Raw genomic sequence first — 24,176 nt, forward strand, 5'->3', positions numbered from 1 at the left:
GATCATGATGTAAACGTGCAACTGCTTTAATAAATATTTTCAATTAATCACCAAATATAAAAAAGAAGATATTTTTCAATTAATCACCAAATATAAAAAAGAAGATATTTTTCAAAATGTCCTTTGTTCGAATCGGAAAGCAATATATTTTTCCTTTTTAATATCTTCCCATCAATCATATAAAAAACGTACAACATAGTAACTAAAAAAAATAGAGGAGAAAGTACTTTGTTTTTTAAAAAAACAAAAACAAAATAAAATGAAACTTAAGAAATTGTTTTAAAATAGGATGAAAAAATTGGAATATGAAGTTGGATGGTTCAAAAGTATTTTTTAAAAAACTTTATCAACATATCAAATATTATTTATTGTAAGAGATTTATCTTAAATTAATTATGTGTGTATATTCACACACACTATTGGGGTCGATTAGAAAGTTTAGACGATTTTTGATCTAAACCGACCAAGAGTATTCTTGATCTAAATCGATCAGTTGAGTAACTAATTAGTATATACTAAGTCCGTAAATAACTCAAATCGGGCAAGGTGAATATATGGTTTGGAGGGCAAACTCCGATTTATCAAACTTAGGAGATTAATAAAACAACAAGTAAAGAAAATAAGAGAGTAAATTTATTTGTGAAAGTTCGATGACGAAATCTTTATAAGCCTTCTTTTATCTCACCAATAAAAATATTCAATTAGAAGATTTTATTTATTAAATTTTTGTAAAAAATTAATTGGATTTGAAGTCTTTTTTACGATGGACTGAAACTTTTAGTAACAACTTTTTTAATTAGCTGTAACGACAAATCACCAACGGTTACTAATTATTTTTCATCAAACCTTGATTATAACAGTGAGAAAATGAGAAAGATTGAACATGGAAATAAATTCACATGTTGATCCAACAGCTAGCAAATTTAATTTTATTTATATAAAGTTTCTAAATTTGTAAGTGGCATCCAATCGAAGTAACCATTCGATCGAAATAGTTTTAATAGACAAAATTTTGCTCTTGCCTTATAAAATGAAAGAAGTTCATAATTCTTTAAAATTATATATTTCATACCCAACAAATTTTTTTAGATTTATTCGTTTATGAATGTTGGGATTATATAAAAAGCTGTAGATCTCACATTAAATCAGTCAAATCTTAATAATAGATAATAGTACACACATATATGATAGAATTTCCTGGTTTATTTAATCCTATCTATGTGGACATTGTCCTTGTGATATGATGGATGCCAAAATTTGCCCATGTATATATATATAGGACCCATTTTTTTTTTGAAATTGTATGTGTGACAAGATCTTACTCGTTGAAATTAAACGAAAATAGTGCCCACATAAATAAAATCCGATCTACCGAATTTTCTGACGATCAAATAGGACTGATACCCACTTGCATATTTGCATGGGCAAGTGGCCAACTTGGAGAGCAAGTGCAAATTTGTCACATTCTAGACTCCATGTTGGAAAAATATCAAAGATTTTTCTTTTGTTAAAATAATGACTTGTATATAAGATAGGGCCATGGAGAGAACTTTGGTTGTATATCATGGTCTTAATGCATGCATGTTTGTGATCTCAAGATATTTATTATCTTAATTTTTTTATACAACTTTCAGTCTACGTACGTTTCATCTTCTTTCCCAAAATTTTCCCAGTTTTTTGCATCTCAAGATTATCAACAACTAACTTTTACCCGGTTTATTTCATCCTACTCATATGGACATTGTCCCCATGATAGGATGGATGGTCAAGATTTGTCCATGCATATATAAGACCCAATTTTTTATTTGAAATTGTATGTGTAACAAGATCTTATCTGTTGAAATAAAATGAGGGTAATGCTCACATAGGTAGGATCTCATTAACCCTTTTACCAGGGCCGTGCCAATGTAGAGGCATAAGAGTCCATTGATTCAGGCCCATTTATTTTATGGGGCCTATAATTTTTTGAAAATTTTATTATAATTAAAATATATGTTTTTCCAACATAAATATATTATTTTGGGTTTTTTCATAATAAGTCATCGTCTTCCTGTCAATATTCAATATTTCTTGCAATTATATTATTAAAAATATGAAATTGTAATAACTACTTTGGGAGGTTGATATCTCCATATTTTTATTATAAAATAACAATTATTCTTTTTTTAATTTCAATTTAATATTTCATGTATCATTCTATTTTATTAAAGTTGAGATTGGTCACTTGGAAGGACACCAACTTTTTCTTCCAACTTTGCTTTTATATGATAATAATATTACATTTAGTTTTTTTTTTAAAAAATATTTCAACACACACTTTTATTTTTATTTTTTTTATTTCAACAATTCGAATATCAATTTAATCCCTCCATAATTTGTCAAATTTCACTTTAGTCCATCGATAATGATAAAAAAGACTGTACACACACATCGCGTGTGCAGAGTAACTAGTATTTCTTAACTCTTAACCCGCATAAAAGAAAAAAATTGCTCTGCCTACTCATAGTTTAATTAGTGGACAAGAATATTTTTGACTCTATCTTTTAGCTCGCGCAATTCTTATGCCCAAACACTACTAGTTCGTATGAAATAATTGACTATAGAGAACCTATTGAAAAAAAACGTTCGCTACCGCTTCTTGTCGCCAGCAAGCGGCACAGACGCTCCTAGAATCGAGATTCATTAATCTAAACCATGAAGTTTCTCAATCTTTCTAGATAATCACGAATATTCCGCTATATTCTTTACCGTATCTGACTATTTTTGGAGGTTGGTTTTCGTTTTTTATTTTCTCGTATAAGATTGTTTTGCTTCATCGAGCACAAAAATTTTAGCACTAGACCAGTAGTATTGCTATAGTATCCGACAATTCCATCTGTTGTCTACAATCTGTTTGGCGAAATGTATAAATCTGCTCTATAAGTGATTTTTTAGTTATCATTTTGGACATGTTTGATCTTTTTATTCGTTTATTTTTTTTATTAATTTAATATATTGATTTAATTCGAAAAATTTGTTATGGAACTAAAAAATATGAACACATGATGAGAGATTTTTTAAAAAAAGTTAGACTCAGGCCCAAAAATTGCTAGGATCGGCCTTGCCTTTTACCCTCCCCTATAAGCAAATTTATCTTATATTTAATTGAAATACTGCCCATTCTTGAAATTTTTGATGAAGACCAATTATGTTTAAGGAAATTATTGATGGTTTTGATCTACAAATTTTTTGTGTCAATAGATTGATTAGAAGAAATGCGATTCCATAGCCTCACATTCATATATTTTTTCAGTCTATATGCTATTTGAACTTAAAAAAAAATTCTCTTTGTTCAATTTTAATTTAGTTAGAATTTGTTGCAATGTCAATTTCATTTCCATAAAAACTAATGTGAGACGGTCTCACAGGTAAATTTTGTGTGATGAGTCTCAAACCCAACTCAATTCATAAAAAATATTATTTTTTTATGCTAAAGATATTATTTTACACTTCAAGTATGAATGAAATTGACTCGTTTCACATAATAGATCTGTAAGACCGTCTGAAAGAGACATACTCATTTTATTTCATACAGTAAAGATATGATTTTTGTTTTTTTGCTTCAACTCGAGTAATTGACAGTGAAATGCAAGCAGTGGTTGAATTTACTAAAAACACACTACACACTACAGAATTGAAACTGAGTTTTAATAAAATTTCTTATTTAGTCAAATTATCATTAGAATCGACTATGTCAATGAAATTGAATTCTTGAAGTCATAATATGATTATTTTGGTTTCAGATGCAAGATAAATTAATAATTAGGGCGCTATTACTCAGACCCGACGAAAAAAATGGAATACTTCTTATAGACTCGATGAGGATTATTTTTTGACTTCGTCGTGAAAGGGGTAGATGCGATGATGTTGGATGAACTAATAAGATCTCGAATAACAATTCGAATTGATCTCGGACTCGAATAGAACTAATTCAAATCAAATTCGATCTTTTAAATTTCGTCATATTCGACTTGATTCGGTTTGTTTACTTCTTAAATGGGAGGTGAAGGGAAGTGTAAATAAATCTAAATGAATAAAGAGTGAAACTTTTTGTAAGAATGACTCCAAAAGCCCAGATCACAAGGTACAAATCCATGGTTTCTTATCATCTTAAACCCTTCACCCTATTCGGACCAAGCCCGACACCCAAATGCTGCATGAACCGACCCGAAACCGAAAGGGGTCTCACCTTCGACGTCGGCGACACATTCTTCCGCCAGGAGAGCGCCACCGGCCGTGACCTCGCCGTGCTTTCCGCTGCTGTTTATAAGAAATCCCATAATGCCCTCCGTGTGCTCGACGCAATGTGCGGCTGCGGAATCCGCTCCTTGCGTTACCTGGTGGAAGCGGACGCCGACTTCGTACTGGCCAACGATGCGAACGAAGACTGCGGGACAATTATCTCCGGGAATTTGGAGAAGGCGGGGAGGGAAAGGAAGAGGTGGCTGGTGACGCATTCGGATGCGAACCGGGTGTTTGCCGAGTGCTTTTTGAAGAGGGATTATTTTGACTTGATTGATATAGACTCGTTCGGGAGCGAGTCGAGCTTCTTGCGGGATGCTATGCGTGCCGTGAAGTTGAATGGGCTTTTGTATCTTACTTCCACTGATGGGTTTACTTCCGGTGGTCATCGGCCTCAACAGTGAGTCACGTTAGCTTAATTTCGGTTAGTTTTTCAATCTTTTATCTAAGCCGATCATTCTGCTCGCTGGAGGTCTGCTTCCTATTCGAAAATAAAAGATTCTATCTAAAATTATATCCAAGTTTAAATGCAGAATTATTTCTTGGATTTCACTAGAGAATGGTAGTTGTATTCTGCTTGATTTCTTAAAGTCAGTTTGTGGCTTTTACTACTTGATTTCTAGTTCGTTGGCTGCATACGGAGCATACATTAGGCCAACACCATACTCGAATGAAATTGGCCTACGAATGCTTATAGGTGGGGCTGTTCGGGAGGCTTCTGTGTTGGGTTATCACGTCGTTCCGCTTTTCTCATACTACTCCTTCCACGGTCCCGTGTTTCGAGTGATGTTCCAAGTTAGACGTGGGAAGCTTCCCAAAAACAGGTCTTCACTGGTTGCGAATCGTCTGTCTTGTATATGAATCGTATCATCTGTTTTTAAACTCATGGTTGATTATATTATATTCGAATACCAGGCATTATGGCTTCATCAGCTACTGCACTCAGTGTGGAAATTCTCGGGAAGTTTCATGGAAGGAACTTGGCCACATATTATGCACTTGCAGTAATGTAAGCCTGACAACTTACCATCTTCCATGGCCATGTTAACGAATCCAGAGAATCTTCTTTTATTGCTCAACATAATGGACTGTTGTGTTTGCTTAAGATTCCCATGTTTTTGCTTTCCTACTATAACTGTTTTATAGAAATACTGAGACTCGGTATTAAGAAAACACTATTTCTCAAGAACTGTGGCATTTCTTGTTTAATCTTGAAATATTGCGCTTATTATTTTGTCCTAGGTTCCAGGTTCGCTTGTTGTTTCAGGGCCGCTATGGACAGGACCTCTTCACTGTGCAACCTTTCTAGCTGAAATACGCGATTTGGCTGAGAAATGGGGTTGGATTAGCAATGGAACTGGGAAAAATCTTGAGACATTGATCAAACTAATGATCGATGAAAGTGACCCCTTGTTGCCATTTGGATACATCAAGTTACAAGAGGTATGCTTGAAGTCAGTCGATCAAAATACGAACTGTCTAAACCGTGCGACAGTACTGCCAGTTTCACTCACTTTCACTTTCACTTTCACTTACTGCTCGTCCACTCATGGTTTCTGTACAATGTTTCAGGCGACGAGTCGAGCTAAAGCTAATTCGCCTCGCCTGGATACGCTATTAAGCACCCTGCACAAGGTACCTGGCCTTCTAATATTTCTACCTGCAAAATTTTCCCTTGAATTTTCTAAGACAAATATTTCTACTGCTACTCAATACAAATGCCACTTTAATTTTGATTGTTTTGGCTACTAATTTTGTACTAATTTTTACAAAAAATTAGATGTTTCTCAACCCGAAGATTAGGGAAAATGAAGGATCAGTCACGTACCATTATATCGGAATTTATGACTAGGATTAACACTGAAATTCAAAGTTCAAACAGCATGTCAATCTAGGTACCACATTTTGATTGTTCCACTAGCAAGAATAATTGATGCTCTAACGATCCTCCCAATAACCAAATTAACTGGAACTCATGCCAAATGGTGGCAATTGTTAAATGGTACAACAACCGACGTAATTGTTTTCTCCATCGATAAATAATCAGAAAACTCGACCAGTTTCCTCTCATTCCATGACTCTCATCTTTAATTTGTTTGGCACAAGTGCAGGAAGGATACGGTGCTGTTAGATCACACATTGCCTTTAATGCAATCAAGACAAATTGTTCCATGGTTGATTGTGTCAGGATTGTGAAGCAACTCCAACACACTGAAGATAACAAATTCTGTCTGCCCATTGAAGCTTAACAATTAAATATAAGGAAAGCGCTACCGGTTCATTTCAATTTGAAGGCATGACAAAGCCTGTATTCTATGATCGAGCATTGTTCAATCAAGACCTGAGGTGCAAGATCCTGAGCCAGATTGACCAGACTCCATGGGTTCCATCAAAGGTGAAGCATTGAAAGAGTGCATGGCTAAAAGATAAAAGAATCATGAAGATTCATTCATCATTATCAAGTGCCCAACCAAGGTTATGCCCAGTGTGACCGACCTGGGCAAATACAGGAACATTAAGAAAAAATTCAGTTTATTCTTTAAATTTGTCTTTTGCTGAAAAATGTAAATTTAATATATAAATATGTCAAATTATCTACCAAACATCGTCTTATATTTTAGGGTTTCATTCGATTCATGGATGGGCCTGATTATCATTCCACTGCAAAATGATTTCCAATTTGCTTTGCAGGTCTTTGTTTGCCTTTAAACTTAAACATGCAATCACCAAATGCAGAAAATAAATGGAGTGCTTACATCAACGATTATTTTATGAACCGTGTAATGCGTTTCAACGAGTACAAACGGGATCATACATTTATTTTGTAGAACTGGTATCGAGCTCATCCAATCATGGGGATTCCTTATCATACATTTCGCTAGCATACTTCCAGTTTATGACTTTCCATATGTTCTTCAGGTAGTCTGGCTTCACATTTTTATACTGCGCCAAAAATATATGATGGGGCGTCAAAAAGCGAAGTCAGTAGCCAAGACAACCAATGAAATAATGAGAATTAAAAGAAACTTCCAACGCTTAGAAACTGTAGACCTTATTCGCATTCTTCATCTAGGTTCGAATCTTACATGAGAGATCACCTTTTGATATAATTGCTTATACTTAGTGTGTACGATTTTTTTATCATCACAATATCTTTCTCTCAATTATTCTATTCTAGGATATGGTAATCGTCAGAATTTTTCAAAATATTCTAGTAGAAAAGATTGAGAAAGCATCATAAACTGACTTGAGGCGGGTTCAAAATATCAACTTATGGGCATGCTCCACTTGGCTCGGGGGATATTTTATGACTGTCAGAAGTACCTGCAGATAGTATGCATGCTCCCAGACATCAATACCAAGCAGAGGAACCAAACTTGGACCTTTAGTAACCAGTGGATCCTGCACAGGAAGATCACCAAAAAATTCACCAAGCAGACATAAGTTTACAAACAGGGGAGACTAAGAACTGCCATATTTCCGACTAAGAACGTGCACTCTCCCAGCAATTCTTCCTAATATAGTAATGATGGTCTAAAGACTCGAAAAACATTTGATCAATGATCATATGAAAATTAATCCAAAACCCTGCATCACGTTGCTGCATGACAAGCAGTTGTATTCTAAAATGCAGGGCAAGTTCGGGATAGCTTGCACATACAATACATGCAAGTAAGTAAATCTTCCTAAAGCAAAATGAACTCAACTTTAAACGGACCATTTTAAACCTCAATATACACAAGGATAAAGCAGACTTGTCACTAAGCAGTTACAGTGTTGAACATAAGATACACACAATACACTGATGAAATAGAGTACGTCACTTACCTGATTAGCAGTAGTCTCGACCACCAGTCTCTTCAATTCTTTGTCCAGAGCAAGCCACTGGCGAAATTTGAGCAAACATCAAATAGGAAAAATAAGCATGAAACAACTTAAAATGAAAAGCAGACTCCAAAAACATCTGTATTGTATTGCAAGAAACCAACCAAATAGAGCCCCGAGCAACTGAAACTCGAAGTACACAAGGTTCCCGATGTAACATTGGAGGCCTTGAGCGTGATTGTTTTCATATTTACGATTAAATTGCAAGCAACGCATAATTAAGCAAAAGTAAAATATACTCACCACCCATCCAGACCCCTGTAAAGCAGCACCTTCTGCATTTATCTTCTGTACAAGAGCTTCCAATGATCCAAAGTTACTGTCAACAACCGAACCTAAAGAGCCTTTTGGTGGCTCACCACCACCTTCCTGCAGTAACATATTTAATAAATTTATGAAACAGAACTACTGATGAAAGGAGATTAACAATCCAAGATGCCAAACATAGAACGTACACGGACAGGAGCAAGATTCTTCCAGAAAATTGAGTGATTAATATGGCCTGGAAACGATTTCAAAAAATAAAATAAATAGAGTGCTAAAATAAGTTAGAATGATCGTCTTAGAATTGTTGCAGTAAAAGTCTGGCCTCCCAAACTCATGTTTGAGTAGTCCAATAACAATCATCAACTTCCACCATGATCAGAAAATGCAGCTATATTCAAATTTCCAGCTTCACAATCATAATATACTGTTCTGAGATCATTTTCCAATGACATCCCACCGGAAGTCAACCGAAACTAACAAATATGAATCGAGAAATCAAGTATATCGGAACAACGTTTTAGGACCTCCTCCATTGAACTTGAGGGCGCTCTGCAACTTGACGGTGGCGGACGCATCGCCGTAGGAGATAGCGCTATCGAGCTGCTCCAGGGCCTTGTTGTAATTGGTGATGTAAGTCTGGTTGGTGCTTCTGGTGGTGGATCTGCATGATCTCGGAGCTGATTGCGGGCTCCAACGCGCCATAATCATAGGGAAGATCCGGCAAGGAGAACGTCTGAAGTCCGCGGAGCCCCAGAACTCCACTCCTGGCTAGGGTTTTAGCGCCGGCTAGGATTCGAAGAGACATTTCCGAGGGACTAATTGCTGTGAGAAGATTGAGTCCGTCTCAGGTTGAAAATGGTCTCTGCCGTCAGCTAAGAGCGCCGCCAACACGTGGCTACGTTTAAGGATAAATGCTTTTATGTCATTATACTAAATTTGAATATCAAATAGTAGTTAATTATAGGTTAACGTTGTTCTAAAATCGACCGTTCCACTTATTATCGTCTAGGGGTATTTATAATAATTATATTTTATGAGATTTTATATTAAATTTATTAAGATAAATATAATTTTTGTATTGAATTTTTTGTGTAATAAAAATTAATGTACAAATTTAATTATAAATGAAACATTATTCTTCGATTTAATAAAAAGTGGAACCTGAGCCGAACTTTTGGGTTAGGTTTCAATCTGATTTGGTTATGGTTTGAATCGATTTAAAAAAGACGTTTTTTTACATATGATTTAGAAGCTAGGGAAGAGGATAGTAATCGACCTAATTAAAGTTCATTATTTAAAATAATATCAATATTTAATTTTTATTAAATAAATAAACATTTGGAGCTAATATAACTTGGGATGGGGATATAAAAACACATTCTCAGCGGGCCACTGTGTATTTCCCTTCATTGAGCTTAAATTTGTCCATTCTATTAAGACATAAATAAGGATAATAGACTATATTTTTTTGTAGGAGTTTTAAAATCAGACACGACTCACTAACCCGACACGATTCAACCCGAAAAAAATCAAATTTGGGTTTGGAGTTTTCATGTTCGAGTCAGATCGGGTTGAACCCGACAGCTAATCCGAAAAAATGATCGGGTTGGGTTGGGTTCGAGTCAACCCGGGTGAGTTGACCCGAAAATTTTAATTTTTTAAAAATATAATTAATAAATATTACATACATTTTTATATATTGTATGTCTGAAAAAATATTTATTGTATATTTATATCATAAATTTTCATAATTTAATATTTATTTTGAATATATTTTATTTTCTAAACAATTTTATTTAATTTAGTAAATATATTTTATTTTTCTAGACTTTCAAATTTGAATCATATATACGAAATAGATTTTTTTTTATTATGTATTTAAATTAAAATATTTTTTATTTTCTTTTAAAAAAATTTCGAAATCGGGTTAATCGAGTTGATTCGGGTTGAGTGTTTTCGGGTTGGGTCGGGTTGAGCAATTTTTAAATAGTACTATTGCTCAATCCGACCCAACCCACCCGAATTGACACCTGTAGTTCTTGGTGATAATTCACAAGGAAAATAGAAGATCAGAACATGCAACAATGTGACAGAAGCAAACCAAATTGAAGTAAGTATATTATATAAAACCTATATTGTGCACAAAATTTATATTTCCCCTTTGAGGTGACAAAAAGACATTTTTACAAAAGATGTTAATATCTCTGAGTCGGGAAAACAAGTTATTTGAATCTTAATACGTAATACGGTCAATAAAAAGAATCTCACGAAAGACTGCAGCATTTGTATGTGAAATGTCCAAGCAGATGGAGAAGAGAGAAGTACTCCTTGATTCACGCCAATGCTTGACATGTGGGAGGCTTTAGTGAAGCGTAATAAATTTCAAAAGTTTTTGTATCGAAACATAGACCTTCAAGCACGCAGATCCTTGTCTGATTCCCAAACTGTGTCCTTCGGGGCAGAAACATCGTTAAACTTCACAGCTCCAATCTCCACATGCAAAAGGGGATCCGATTCAGATTCCTTCAGCTGTATAGAGGAAAACAAAAGAAGCAAAACAATGGACAGGATGTAACCATTAGGTGTCTACTCTTCAAAACAGAGTAACAAACAATCTTCTAGATTTGAGAGGACGAAAAGATAGTATCTCATACCTGATCCAGTGTTGGTGCTTCTTCAGTTTTTTTCTGATTCTCGATAGTACAATAATAAGAATATAGAAACATTCCAACCATAGCAACCAAAATCCCAAAAATGTTCCTCCAGCTGAATGGATCACCAACCAAAACATAACCAAATGCTAATACTAAACAAGTTTTGAGATGCCCAAGAACTTGATAAGTGACAGGAGACGTTTTTCCAATCACGAGGAATGTGCTAAAATTAACAGAGATCGCGATCAGGCAGGATATAACAATGAACACCTGCAACACAACAATTGAATTCTGATTCTAGTTACACAATTTGGTATTTAAAACTAGTAATAGAGATATTAAGCCGTATCTTACTTACCAACACTCGTGGGGTGTATCCGAAGGAAAATACATTTAAGCCAGTTAAAAGCTTATCCAGAAATGGACCGGAGACAAGCAGGGTGACAGATTGATAAAAACAAGATTGATACAGAAGTTGGGTTGAAGAAATCTTGTACTTCTTTTGGATGGTATTAGTCATCTAAAATAAACTGTTAAGATCTCAAACAATCAAATAATCCAAAAATCTAATGCGATGCATTGTGTAAAGATAGTTATGTCACGAGCCCATAAAATATATTCATAGAAAAACCAAACCACATAAAAAACATGAAATGCTGAAAGGTAATCGTTCTGCCGGATCCAATCGTAGGAAAAAAAGTTAGATTTACAAGATTTGTTTCAGGTAAGATATCCTGGCCCTTATAAGATTAAATCTGAAGATTATTTTCTATGCCTAGTACTGTAGTTTTCATGATGAATGAAAACAGTCCTTAAACACATTCTTCTAGAAAAGCCAAACCATATATGAACATGAAACGTCCCAAGGCATCATTCTGATGGATTTGATGGTTGGAAAAAAATTTTGCAACAAATTTTGCAGCTTGGGAGACATCCCAACTCATTGACAGATTAAACCCTGAAGATTATTTGTCGATGATTGTGTTGTAGGATGAAGAAACAGATTCACAGTCTCTGCTAAAATAATTGTAGTGAAAGCGAGCTCTAGATGAGTTTCAAGACGTTGACGAAGAATAGTCAAGAGTTCCTGAATTCTTCCGTCAATTTATGTTTAAGATCAATGACGCAAAATAGTTTAAATTAAAGGGATGGTACTGTAACATCTTTCCTTTCTGCTTCTAACTTAAGTACTAGAATCATTAAGGTTATAATTTCAGCTAACTGTCACCAGATTTTGGATTTTTTTTTGACCCAGGTAAGGAAATAGTGGCCAAAGTTAAATGCTTCCTTGTTTACACAGGAATTAGTCTTCACAAAAGGGTAAAATATAAAGCTCATCTTACATCCCCTTATAAGCAGGAGCCTTTTGCGCTGAGTATGCCCTTATATGCTCCTATTCAGTTCATATGGCAGCAAAAAGGGAGAAACACGACGCTCGCCTTATATCCCCTTATAAGCAGTAGCCTAGGCCACCAAGGGCGCCCAGTGGCTTTATACTCATATTTAGTTCATCATCATATTAGTATCAGCAAGTTTCAACAAGTTTTACATATATCACGTCTCTGAGTGCAATCTGATAGCTCATTTCTCCAGAAATATGCTCGTGTCTTATCCTACTACATGTTTTTCTTCTGGCAGTAGTTCACACAATTTTCAGACTTAGTGGTAGCATTGGAAGAGTTAGTTTTAAAGAGCCAAGGTTTAATCTGAATGAATGACATAAAGAATGAATCTATATAGAAAAAGGATACAATTTGAGCAACACAAGTTGTAACAACTGCAAGAAAAGATAGAAACGATCCCAGAAAATTGAGCTGCAGATCAGTGATGGTGGCAATTCCAACACCTAAAAGAAGAATTCCGAGAGAAAACTTTATGCTTTTACTGCAATTGTCACAACCCAAAACAAATATTAGAGACAGAACAGATCAATGAAAACATGTCCCACAAATCACTTTGTATGCAAATCAGATGATAAAAAATCACATTTCTTAGAAGAAGTCAGATGCACAGAAGTCAGAACGGATGTAAGAAAATGATTTTGTCCATTGCCATGTACAAAGTCATCATAGGACAAACTAGCTGAACCACAGTAATGGCTAACTCAAACAATCCACTAGTCTAGCACCCCACATAGTCTAACTAATAGCCCCTTCAGAAAATAGTTCCCAGTAACAATATCAATTAAAGTGAAAATACAGATAGAACAACCCACTCAGCTCGCATAACAATTTTTACTGAGCACGGCCAAAAAAAATTAACTGTATCATTCAACCGTAATGAAGTAAAAAGGACAAACATGCAGATATATTTTATAATATAAATAATTTTCCACAAGATATGCGAGCACCAACCTGAATGTTTTGCCGAAGAAAAGGGTTTCCAATAGTACCGTGCATGGGATAATTGCCAGCTTAGTCATCTGGTCAAGTAATAAAAGTACACCTTTAAGTCAGAGAGAATGCAGCAGCTCAGGGTTGAACCTGTTGGTAAAGAAACATAAACAAGAAAATTTTACCTGATAAAAACCAACAGAATTGAAACCTAAGCTGAGATTTAACAATCCGATCGAAATTCCATTTAGAATGCCGAATCCAATCACGGTTTGTGAATCTATTGGTTTGTGCTCAAAAAGCTTCATCCACAGTGCCACATGAAGAGAACAGAAAGTAACCAGTAGATGCCAGCTTGTCAAAGTTGTAGCTGTATAGGGGGGAAATTGAAGCGATGTTATTCCATATATGTGCTTGTATCTTTTCTAATGCATCCTAACCCTCACAAAACCTATTTATAATGAAAAGTGACTCCCTTTCCTTTCTACTACTTCCATAAAGTAAAAAAACATTCAAACAACTTTACAAGCAACCAGTCAGATAACCAAGTTTAATCAGTCAAGTCCTCGTAAATTGATCTATACTTCACACCAAGTTTTAAGGAAAACTTGATACCATAAATAGTTCAGGCTTGTAAGTACACAAACTATTCCTTGCGCCAAGATTTATATGAAATTTTTCAGGGATCATGTACGATTGATGGGATATATCATGTCGATCTTAAGGGGTGTGAGATCTGTTTTTCCCGACTCTTTTGAAGCATTCAGATTCATGCACAAAACAAAATGCTCACTTCCTCAATTAAGCTAGTTCGACTGCTTCAAAGCTTTACCACATATTAGCAACGGAAATAAACAACAGAACATTCGAATTTGAAGCACTCAATCCTACATTTCTCACAAAGTTCACCCGAAATTAAAATAACATTATTAATAACCAAAAAAACCCACCAAAAATGAAGTGCAATGAACTCATAAGCGCTTTGTTACAAATCACGATGGAAACCGACGAAACCACCGACAGAGTCAACGCCCCAATCGTCCCCAGCTGAAACCCCTTGCTATCACCCATCTCCCCTTTCGTCTCTTCTTCTTCTACTTCTCCTCCTTCCCCTGTAGCGAAAATCCCAATAAATCAAAACAATCGCCAAAAACTACAACAAGGACATTCCGAATAAAAAAAATCCGCACCTGAGCTGAATCGACTGAATGATTGAATGCCGGATCTGTGATTAGGAAACGACAGGTTTAAATTAGGTCCAAAAGCTGGGCAGTCACTGTAGATTGTTCACCAACAGTTTGTTGAACTAGCGTGCATATGATTTCATCAACAATTATTTATATATATACAGATCGAATCGAGAGAGAGAAAGAAGATTCTGCAATAAATTCAGTCAAATTTTCTCTGTTATATTTTTTAATATCAAAGTCTGATATTAAAATTTGAGCAAGTTCATTTTTTTAATCATTAATTTTGGAGCAAGTTCATTTTTTTAACCTATTTATGGTGACACCATCGTTCATTTTTATTATATCATTAATTTGTTTTGTAAACTGTTCAAAGAAATGTAGGATTGAAATGTAGGATTTCAACAAACTGTTCAAAGAAATCTCATAATTCGTGTCACCATCGTCGGAGCATTGATTCGCTGATTGAGAATTCTAGTTTATTATATCATTAATTTGTTTTGTACTTTAATTATATTTTGTGATATTATTAAATATCATATAAAGTTCAACCATAAATATCAAACTAAACATAGAAGATAAATTTGGTTTATATTGTAAAGATTGATAAACTTTGAAAATTAATATAATACATCGATATTTATAACAATTATATTATGAGATTTTGTATTGTATTTATGATGAGATTTCGATAAATTAATTTTTTTTTGTTATAAAAATTGTTGTACAAATCTTATTGTATATGTAGCATGACTCAAATTAATAAAGACATAAAAAAAGTACACTATATTACAACAACTCAAGTAAAGGTATAAACTAATCGAATATGAGAAATATTTAAAGTTCAAATTACTCGAGTTCATTTCGAAGAGTTAACATTTTTTCTCAAAATACATATTTAATATATAATTATATTAATATAACATTAAAGCTTGTAACTAGTTCGCGAACTATTAAATAAAATAATTTGATTCAAATTTTATTCGCGAATTATGAAAAAAATAAATTTAAATACAAATTAAATATTCCTCGAACTTGATTAAAAAAAATCGTTAACCAATTTGATGTTTTTAGACCTCTAAATTAACCGAAATCTCACATAGTTTGGATGGACAAGATTCATACATATATGTGATTTTAAAAAAAAATTAGTGGACCATATGTATGTATGACTAAATTTAAACTCTTGATTTTATCATAAAGGTAGTGCTCCTAGATGGAATGAACCCGAATTCATTGAGCCCGTGATACATTTTCGTAAAAGCATAAATATCGGGTCGGATCAAGAAATCAATAAAACCCAAATATGTTCGGGTGAACCCTATTTAATCCGAAACCCGAACAAAGACTGACCCCCAAGATACGACGTCGTATGCTTTGAATCTTCTTACGGTTTTAGTCAAACGCTAAGCAGCGGACGTTCCAATGCACAAGTTAACCTCAACAAACCTCTTCGATCAATCATTCTCCGATTGATTCAATACAGTGTTCGATTTTACGGTAATTTTTACGGATGAATTTTTCTTCTTTTGGTTTGGGCTATGGTTTTTCGATTTTTTTTTTCTGTTTTGGAAATTCAGGAATGGAGAATTCAAATAATGAAGATGTATGCGGTGTGGAGCCGAACGAAGAGGTGAGAATCGGTAATCCGACGTCGACGAGCTCATCGTACAAATTGTTCGGTCGTCAAGCAACTGTTCATCAGATGATGGGCGGTGGCAAAGGTGATTACGATGAATAAATGAACGTGATACGAAGTAATTTGTGTTCATTTCTTGCTTGTTTGTTTGTTTGTTTGCTTGCTGATGTCTCCCAGCTGGTTTTTATGCATGCGTTTTATTTAGTAAAGTTACCGGCATTGATGATCGGTGCTGAATTTATCTCTGCTCAGTCCGTATGTTTGCAGTTGTTGAAAGCATTTTATTGTTGTGGAGGTGTTCAACCTCAAGTGTTTAACATATTTATTTCGAATTTGTTCTGCGAACAGGTGCTCATGCTGAAGTATCCGAATTTTATAGAGATCGATCAACCATTGTATTAGAAATAGTGGTCATTTGACTGGGTTTCTGTTAGGTGATGTAAATTAGTGAGGAAATTGGACGATATTTGAAAGAAGAAACTATGTGAAGTCAGGCACTCAGTTCTTTTGCTTGAGTTTGTAGGTAGTTGAGCAATTTTTTATTTTAGCAATTTAGTTTTCTGTTTCTAGGAGTTGCATACTTCAATATTTTGTACAATGTCAGGGATGTTGATTCCGAAGGTACATATTCTAGACACAAAAGGGAATGCCTCTATGATGCACCATGATGGATGATGAATACAAAGAGGCACCTTGCATTGTGTATAAAACATTATAGCCCTCCATCCTTTTTCATTAACTGATTTGGTGCAGAAGCTTGCAACATTTTTGTCATGCTTCTATGGATGCAATCTTTGTTAACAATGGCTTTCTCTTCTTCAGCCATCGCCTCATCTCACCCATTTTTTCACTCTGGCTTTAGCTGCTGATGTTATGCTCTGGAGAAGGCGACATGTTTCATTTGGTGTAGTAGTAATTGCTACTATTGCCTGGCTATTAATCGAGCGCTCAGGGATATCATTCTTACCACTTTGTTCTGATGTCTTGCTGATTTTAATTGTCCTGATGTTTCTTCGGGCAAATTATGCGGTATTTAGAAACAAGTACGATGCTTGTATATGTATCTATAATGTTATAAAATCAGGTTTGCGTTGTTTCAAATAGGAATCACGTGAAACCTTTTTTGAACAGACCACTCCAGGCACTACCAGAACTAGTCTTGTCAGAAGAAATGGTCAATAATGCTGCAGCATCATTTCGTGTCAAAATCAATTATATGCTGCTTATGGCTCATGACATAACTCTAGGCAAGGACTTCAGACTTTTCTTCAAGGTTAGTGATAACTAATTTTATAAAGACTGAAAGAGTGCAACATTCTACACTATGAACTGCAATTGTGAAAAGTCTTTCCCTGACCACCCACACTTTAGGACTTCTTTTTCTTTAGTTGATGGAAAAAAAAAGATGTTTACTGTCAATTCATCCATAAAACAGTGGTGATAAAGACAAAAGCAGAGGATCTAAATTTATGAGTTCCAGTCAATTCTCAATTGCATAAGGCATGATGGGTCATACCTTAAATGCAGGGAAATGTTTTTGGTAGGGGTATGCAAAGCATGATCCTCATATAACTTCTTGGATAGTAGCATTTTTTATTAAATACTCTTAAAAGTCTTATCATCCGCTTCTGAAGTTGCTGAGAGCTTTTTGCCGTATACAACAGACTAGCAAAACAATTACGTGAATTCACTTTTGAATAGGTTTTACATATTTTGTTTGGTTTTGAGGAACAATATGCGGCAATGAGTAATACATTTATATAATTATATTGGATTAGATTAGATGTCTGTCCCTGGACTGTTCACCAGATACCTCGTAATCATTATAGTTGACATCAAGCAGTAAACTTGATTTATTATTTCAAATCCTACCGGATATGGCTGCTTTCTAACAGTAACTCTTATTCATTTCTTTCCGTGAAATTTTAGAGGATGGAATGATCAACACTTTTCCCCTTTGAAAACACTCCTCTGGGCTCTGATCATTTTGTCAGCTTTTGAAAATCGGCGAATTATTGGTCTCTATTTCTGCCAAATTCCAACTTCAGACATGATGCCATAAATGTATACAAATGACTTAGTTCTGAATGTGTGTTAGCTTTGAGATGTTTTGACTCCCTAGTCAATTTTCTCTGATTATATTAGAGAGGCCATTAAGTAGTTGGACTTAACGGTCATATTAATTTGCTTACTAGGGTTTGCCAATATATTCTTTGTACCTCCTACTGATTATCATAACTCGAACTGCTTTATAGAACTGTTAGCATGGATATAATTGTTTCTCTATCAACCCTGAAATTTTGATCAATCACTCAGAGAAACAGAAACTTAACTAAGAATTTTTGAATCTTGCAGGTCGTGATTGCTTTATGGCTTTTGTCTGTGATTGGTTGCCTGCTATCTTTCTTCACTTTCGCATACATAGGTATGATGTTTTATCCTTGGCTTTTCAACTCTTCAATGTTTTATGATGCCTATGGATCCTTGGGTTCTTTTCTATGTTACATTGGGAGTAGGAGTAACATGTTACACTGAATAAATGTGGCCCCCATATATTTCATGTAGGATTGACACGTGTTTTGATGTGTCCCACAGTGTTATTCCTATGTTGCATACACAATACCAAATCGTTAGTTCCCATGTGTTATTATCTTCTTTTTCAGAACTACTAGGAAGCTGACATTTGAGCAAGTATTCAAATTTTTGGAAGAAAATTTGACTCTTTAGTTAGTGGAAGATGATATGATGCAAATATTTTCACTTTGTTATTCCATACGATTGTTTTGTTAAGGAACAATATAATGGTTATTTGTTACTTTAGTGTTAACAGTGGAGTTAGAGTGTTATAATTATATGTGATAGGTCCAGTTGTCTTGAAGTAAATTAACAAAGGAAAATATAATAAAATATTACTTTGAAGATAATTGAGGCCACATGCGTTTGTGGCAGTTCCAAATGTTCTACACACGGATTATATGTTTCCATATGTATCATGATGCCTCTCAAGCTTTTTTAGTCATTCGTCAGATATGTTGGTAAAATTCCATCAGTGTAAAATATTATCCCTCAGCGACATGGCTCTTAAATCTTTCGAAATTCTGGTAGCTTGGTTGTGAGTTGTCGAAAGTTGTTTTTGCTATTGTAACAAAACTTCCCTTGGGATTTTGAATTGTTGTGTATTTCGATTTGCTACTTTGACGTTTCACTATTTGGCAGCAGGGATCATTATTTCTGTCACAGTTCCAGCTCTATATGACAAATTTCAAGACCATGTAGATCGATATGCCGATATGGTTCATCGTAAATTTTCGAAGCATTACAAAATTGTGGATGAAAATTTGCATAGCAGATTGCCACGGACACTGTCCAAGGACAAAGATCCTTGAGTCAGGGAATAAACACACGGCAAACATACGATAAAACATTCAATAGGTTCTAAGAATATTTTGATGTCAATATTTTTTACCATATGATTGATTGTCAACGCTTACATTACAAAAGCAAAATGCTCTGATGCATACTGAAATCAAAACACACATGTTAGAAAATTTAATGGCAATTGTAGCAAAGTATTTACTTTCACTCAGATTGAAATAATGAAAAACTAGCAACCTTGTGCGTTAGATTTTAAATATCTAAATTTGAGCTAAAAAATTTCTTCCAAAAGTGCGAGTTTCAAGCAAAAGTGTAAACAAACTAAATCAAACCGTGATGAAAAAATTAAGACTCAAAATAGATATATATAAACTCGATTCGTAGCTAGAAATTTTTTGTTCAAAGTGTTCTTTTAAGTTTTTAAACTATTACTTAAAAATAAATATTTGAAAGTTATTAAATTATTATTTGTATTATATTAATAAAATATCAAGATTCACAAACTACTCTCGAAAAATATAATTTGATTTCAAGATAAAAAAAGTTCAAACATGTCAGGAATTCGATTCGATTCATTTACACCTCTGGTTCCAAGCCAAGCTCTTGAATTGGCTCAAGAAACCGTGTTAGACGCTCCTTTTTTAGGACTATCGAACTATCTATCTGACCAAAATTATTTATTTTTAAATTATTTTGAATATTGGCCCTGAGGATCAGAGTTCACACAAACACTATACCTTCATCATTGTAAAAGCATTACCAAAGCTTTCTTCAATTTTCAGGTAGATTTGTTTAGATGAACTGACTATAAAAGTCACCTTCACCCTGCAGTGTGTGGGTGCAGTTGTAAGGTTATATCTTCGGCAACAAACGGCATGAACATAAAATTGATTAATAATCAAGGGATGTCATACGATCAACCCAGCATTTATTCGACGATCAATTGGCCCTCCCCGTGGTATTTTAAACAAGCAAACTCAGTGAACTGCTTTTTGCCTCTGCTGCATACACCCTTGGGTTTAGCTAAAGATCAAACATGATCATTTTTGAAGTAATTCATTGGCCTTGTTCAACCAAACATCGTAAATCTCATCCGAGTACAGAACAAAGTGCACCTGAAAGACAATGCAACTGGTGATGATTGTATTCTCTCATTCATAGAGCTTCAACACAATCAATTTATTACAAAATAATGAAAGAAAGCTGTCACATGACAGTGTTTAATCTCTTATTCATTTATATGAACACGACTACACGAGGTTTTAAACGAATGCTAGCTTTGGAAGTTTGAAATTCACACACTATTTTCATTCATTACATGCAAGCATGCAGTTAAAGTTTCTCCAATCCTAGAATTACTTCACAAGATTCATGTTGTTTAATGATTAGGAAAAAAGGCTTTTTACCTCCTTTATGGAACTTGATGATTTATTCCCAAGTAAACGACCCCAAAACTTGGAAACTGAGCTCCCACTCAACTGCATTAAACGAAACTGTAACATAAATCAAACCAGAAACTGGCTTCTTATTTGAGCTAGTCCTTCTCATTGATTGCATCAAAGTTAAATAATTCCCACTTGATAGAGTTACCTCCATTAACTCAAATCTCTAAGTTGGTTAGCAGGGCGTTGGTTCGACTTAGCACTCAGAATCACAAATTGTAGCCTTATTTATAGCCCATTATGCAACAAATAATACAAGATTCCCAACAAAATAAGTACAGTGGAGGATCCAAACCAACTAATAAAATGCAAAAAGGAAAGAAAGTATGAAACTACCTCCTTAAAGTCCTTTGCGAAATCTTTGACTGTAGAAATGGCCACTGTGGCAGCTTCATCATAAGGATACCTGAATTCAAGTGTAACAAGTATTGGACAAGGAACTAACCTATGGAAGAAAACAGCATGTCGTTGCTAGTTGGGAGACATCATTTTTCCAAACCTAGGTTTCCCATTTCACTACACGCAATCATGGGTTAAAAGCTGCCCCATGTTAAGAGAAGCATTGCAGTATGCTCACAAGGATTGAACAATATCATGATGCGAAATATACCCGTAGACACCGCATGATATTGCTGTGAATGCAATGTATTGGATACCATTCTCTTTGGCGATGCTTAAACTGTTTCTGCATCATGTTCCGGTAAAAAAAGAAAAAAACCACACTTTAAACACAGATCAAACCTCCAAGGAGGGGACTTGTCATTCATTCAAGTATGTACCTATACGCATTTCTCAAAGAGGCTTCAGGGTTTTTATCTATGTCATAAATTGGTCCAACTGTATAAATAACGTGAGAAGCTGGCAACCGGAAGCCCCTGGACATTTTAAAATGTTAGCATGTCAGTGAAAGCAGGTGCATGATACACAGCACATTGAATTTATTCATATTACACTATCTATGAGGACATACGCGGTAATCCTTGCTTCTCCAGTAGGACAGCGAATTCCAGGCCGTACTTCTGGGACCTTATAGCATGCTTTGGATAATTCTGGACCAGCAGCTCTATGTATTGCTGCAAAAATTTATGGGAGGGAGGAAAAATTACATGAGGAAGACACCCAAGGAGTACATTCCTCACAAAAAAAAAGGAAATTGAAATTATTACCCCCATCAGCACCAGCACCTCCAAGCATACCTTCATTGGCTGGATTCACCTGTCAAAAACCATGCAAACAATCAAATGAATCTAATAAATCTTACAACACATAACAACTATATACTATTAATATCCTGACTTAGGCAGATAATAAAACATTGCTGAAAGATGGTGCGCATAAAACAAGACACGGTTTGGTTCGTGTGATGAGATCATGAAGAATGTATAATATAGGGATGCTAAATCAATAATATCGATGATAACAGAATGTCGTGACTTTGATCATTTGTAGAATTTGATCCAAATAGAACTTGAGTCAATCCTCAGACGAAAAAGATGTGCGCCAAACGATGCTAAAGTTAATGTACTAGCAATCCCATGCATAGCCTCAGGCGATTAGCTTCATCAGATAATATAGAACCATAGAGTTTTCAATTGTTTTCCATCTGTGTTAAGTGATTTCGACAGATATGGATCATGTATAAAGAACAATTTCTCCTGCCCGATCACACTACAGCGAAGCGGGATTGACTAATAAAATCACAAAAACGAGTAATCGAAAAAGGAGAGAAAACAGAGATGCTTACTATGGCATCCGACGAACCGTCGACAGACCACTCAGTGATGTCACCTCTCAGAATCTTGAGAACACTCGACTCCCAGATCGGAAACTCCACCATCCGACGGCTATCAGCTCCGCCGTAAGACATCGTCGAAAACCTAAGGGCAACTGGCCGGGGACCTCCCGCTGGAGCAGTTCTTGGTGGTTGCTAAGACCGAACCTGCGTAGCGATTGAATGAGCCCGGCGTAGCTTCTGGAAGTTATTATTCACCTTGCTCCAGAAAGGTTAAATCGCTCACGTCAGCCGTCTCGGTCCGATAAGATTGTGAAAGGAAGTAAATCATGGTGACTCAGTTAATCAGCAGCAACTAGACTTTATGCTACGCCACACACAAGGAACTCCCCCTCGTTGGACGAAATTTAACTCCCACACTGCCGTTTGCGAGACTCGATCCCTGATTATTACTTCAAAATTCACTGCTGCTGACCAACTGAACTAAGCTCATACGAACAGTTATTATTCACCTTTGAGATACACAGGATAAGATTAATCATTGGAAGATATAGGGATAAGAAAGTTTAGTATCAGTTTTTTAACTTCATTTCTGTTTGATTCCATTTATTTTTTCTAGATAAATACTATTACAAAATTTAATTTTTTCTTGCCAACCTCTCTTCTGGATACCTGCTGTCGGTGCATTATCTTGATTTACCTCCCTTCACGGTGGGGCTTGAGGCTGGGGCCCTCGGGGGTGGGGTTCACGCCCTTTTTTTTTTACAAAATTTAATTTTCCAACTTTATCCCTATCACGGTACATATCAGGCTTCTTATTTTTGACCCGAAACACATATCTACCCAACTATTCTCTCACTCAACATTGTTTCTTGGCATTTGTTAGATCGCACATCTGATGTAGAACCGAAGTAAATCTGTGAAAGACAGTTAAGGTGATGGGTTACAAACAAATCTTATGCAAATATTTTTTTAAAATTTCCGATCTTTTCTACGTGTGAAAGAGAACGAAAGTGTTTAACTATTCATTTATGTTCATTAATTTTCATACCTTTGTGTTTTGGAAAAGAAAATTTTGTAGGTTTGTGGACAGTTGATTTTTTGTTGTAAACCATACAAAGTTCTTTTGATAATGGTAAGGATTTGAGAGACAATTTGCGAGGACGAACTAGACTTCTATGGACGATCTGTGAAAAACCTCATTCAACAACGACGGCGGCCAGAAGAAAACAAATATGCGAGAAATGAGAAACCACGTTTAAAGTAGGGCAAAGGGTAATTTCGGGAAAAAACAATCTATTTCTTCTACTGTGGAAATTAGGACTGAGAATACCTTCTTCAGTTTGAGATTTATTTCTTGCATTTTCACATTTGAACAGTG

General features: G+C 35.1%; 4 protein-coding genes and 1 pseudogene across 9 annotated transcripts; 2 read left to right on the forward strand and 3 right to left on the reverse strand.

Moving 5' to 3' along the window:
* The first annotated feature begins 4,055 nt into the window (after positions 1-4,055).
* On the forward strand, positions 4,056-6,918 carry LOC140807184 (uncharacterized). Its single transcript, XM_073163923.1, has 6 exons — positions 4,056-4,681; positions 4,905-5,105; positions 5,197-5,290; positions 5,524-5,724; positions 5,854-5,916; positions 6,393-6,918. The coding sequence occupies exons 1-6, from the start codon at positions 4,098-4,100 to the stop codon at positions 6,528-6,530; spliced, it is 1,281 nt and encodes a 426-aa protein (XP_073020024.1). The 5' UTR covers positions 4,056-4,097; the 3' UTR covers positions 6,531-6,918.
* A 115-nt stretch (positions 6,919-7,033) lies between these two features.
* On the reverse strand, positions 7,034-9,363 carry LOC140807185 (superoxide dismutase [Mn], mitochondrial-like; annotated as a pseudogene).
* Positions 9,364-10,525: 1,162 nt separating this feature from the next.
* Positions 10,526-14,513, reverse strand: LOC140807336 (UDP-xylose transporter 2-like). The gene is made up of 7 exons (XM_073164145.1): positions 14,371-14,513; positions 13,606-13,790; positions 13,442-13,509; positions 12,839-12,971; positions 11,446-11,607; positions 11,088-11,357; positions 10,526-10,962 (listed from the first exon to the last, which is right to left on the reverse strand). The coding sequence occupies exons 1-7, from the start codon at positions 14,489-14,491 to the stop codon at positions 10,846-10,848; spliced, it is 1,056 nt and encodes a 351-aa protein (XP_073020246.1). The 5' UTR covers positions 14,492-14,513; the 3' UTR covers positions 10,526-10,845.
* Positions 14,514-15,969: 1,456 nt separating this feature from the next.
* Positions 15,970-19,714, forward strand: LOC140808068 (reticulon-like protein B16). Of its 3 annotated transcripts, XM_073165083.1 has the most exons (6): positions 15,970-16,107; positions 16,188-16,331; positions 17,109-17,289; positions 17,378-17,519; positions 18,602-18,671; positions 19,463-19,714. In XM_073165083.1, the coding sequence occupies exons 2-6, from the start codon at positions 16,190-16,192 to the stop codon at positions 19,630-19,632; spliced, it is 705 nt and encodes a 234-aa protein (XP_073021184.1). In that variant the 5' UTR covers positions 15,970-16,107; positions 16,188-16,189; the 3' UTR covers positions 19,633-19,714. The 3 variants fall into 3 exon arrangements, with proteins under 3 accessions (XP_073021184.1, XP_073021182.1, XP_073021183.1); XM_073165081.1 differs by lacking the exon at positions 15,970-16,107 and having other exon boundaries at positions 16,114-16,331; XM_073165082.1 differs by lacking the exon at positions 15,970-16,107 and having other exon boundaries at positions 16,114-16,331; positions 19,466-19,714.
* Positions 19,715-20,340: 626 nt separating this feature from the next.
* Positions 20,341-23,053, reverse strand: LOC140808177 (uncharacterized). 4 transcript variants are annotated; one of them, XR_012112830.1, is made up of 9 exons: positions 22,808-23,053; positions 22,230-22,278; positions 22,034-22,136; positions 21,843-21,938; positions 21,674-21,748; positions 21,400-21,469; positions 21,212-21,286; positions 21,028-21,099; positions 20,341-20,736 (listed from the first exon to the last, which is right to left on the reverse strand). XR_012112830.1 is itself a non-coding variant. In XM_073165230.1 (8 exons), exons 1-8 carry the CDS (start codon positions 22,928-22,930, stop codon positions 20,662-20,664), a joined length of 663 nt encoding a protein of 220 aa, XP_073021331.1. In that variant the 5' UTR covers positions 22,931-23,053; the 3' UTR covers positions 20,341-20,661. The 4 variants fall into 4 exon arrangements, 3 of the variants coding, with proteins under 3 accessions (XP_073021331.1, XP_073021332.1, XP_073021333.1); XM_073165230.1 differs by lacking the exon at positions 21,212-21,286; XM_073165231.1 differs by lacking the exons at positions 21,028-21,099; positions 21,212-21,286.
* Positions 23,054-24,176: the final 1,123 nt, after the last annotated feature.

This window comes from Primulina eburnea, chromosome 12 (genome assembly GCF_022965805.1).
Source record: "Primulina eburnea isolate SZY01 chromosome 12, ASM2296580v1, whole genome shotgun sequence".
Classification (NCBI taxonomy): domain Eukaryota; kingdom Viridiplantae; phylum Streptophyta; class Magnoliopsida; order Lamiales; family Gesneriaceae; genus Primulina; species Primulina eburnea.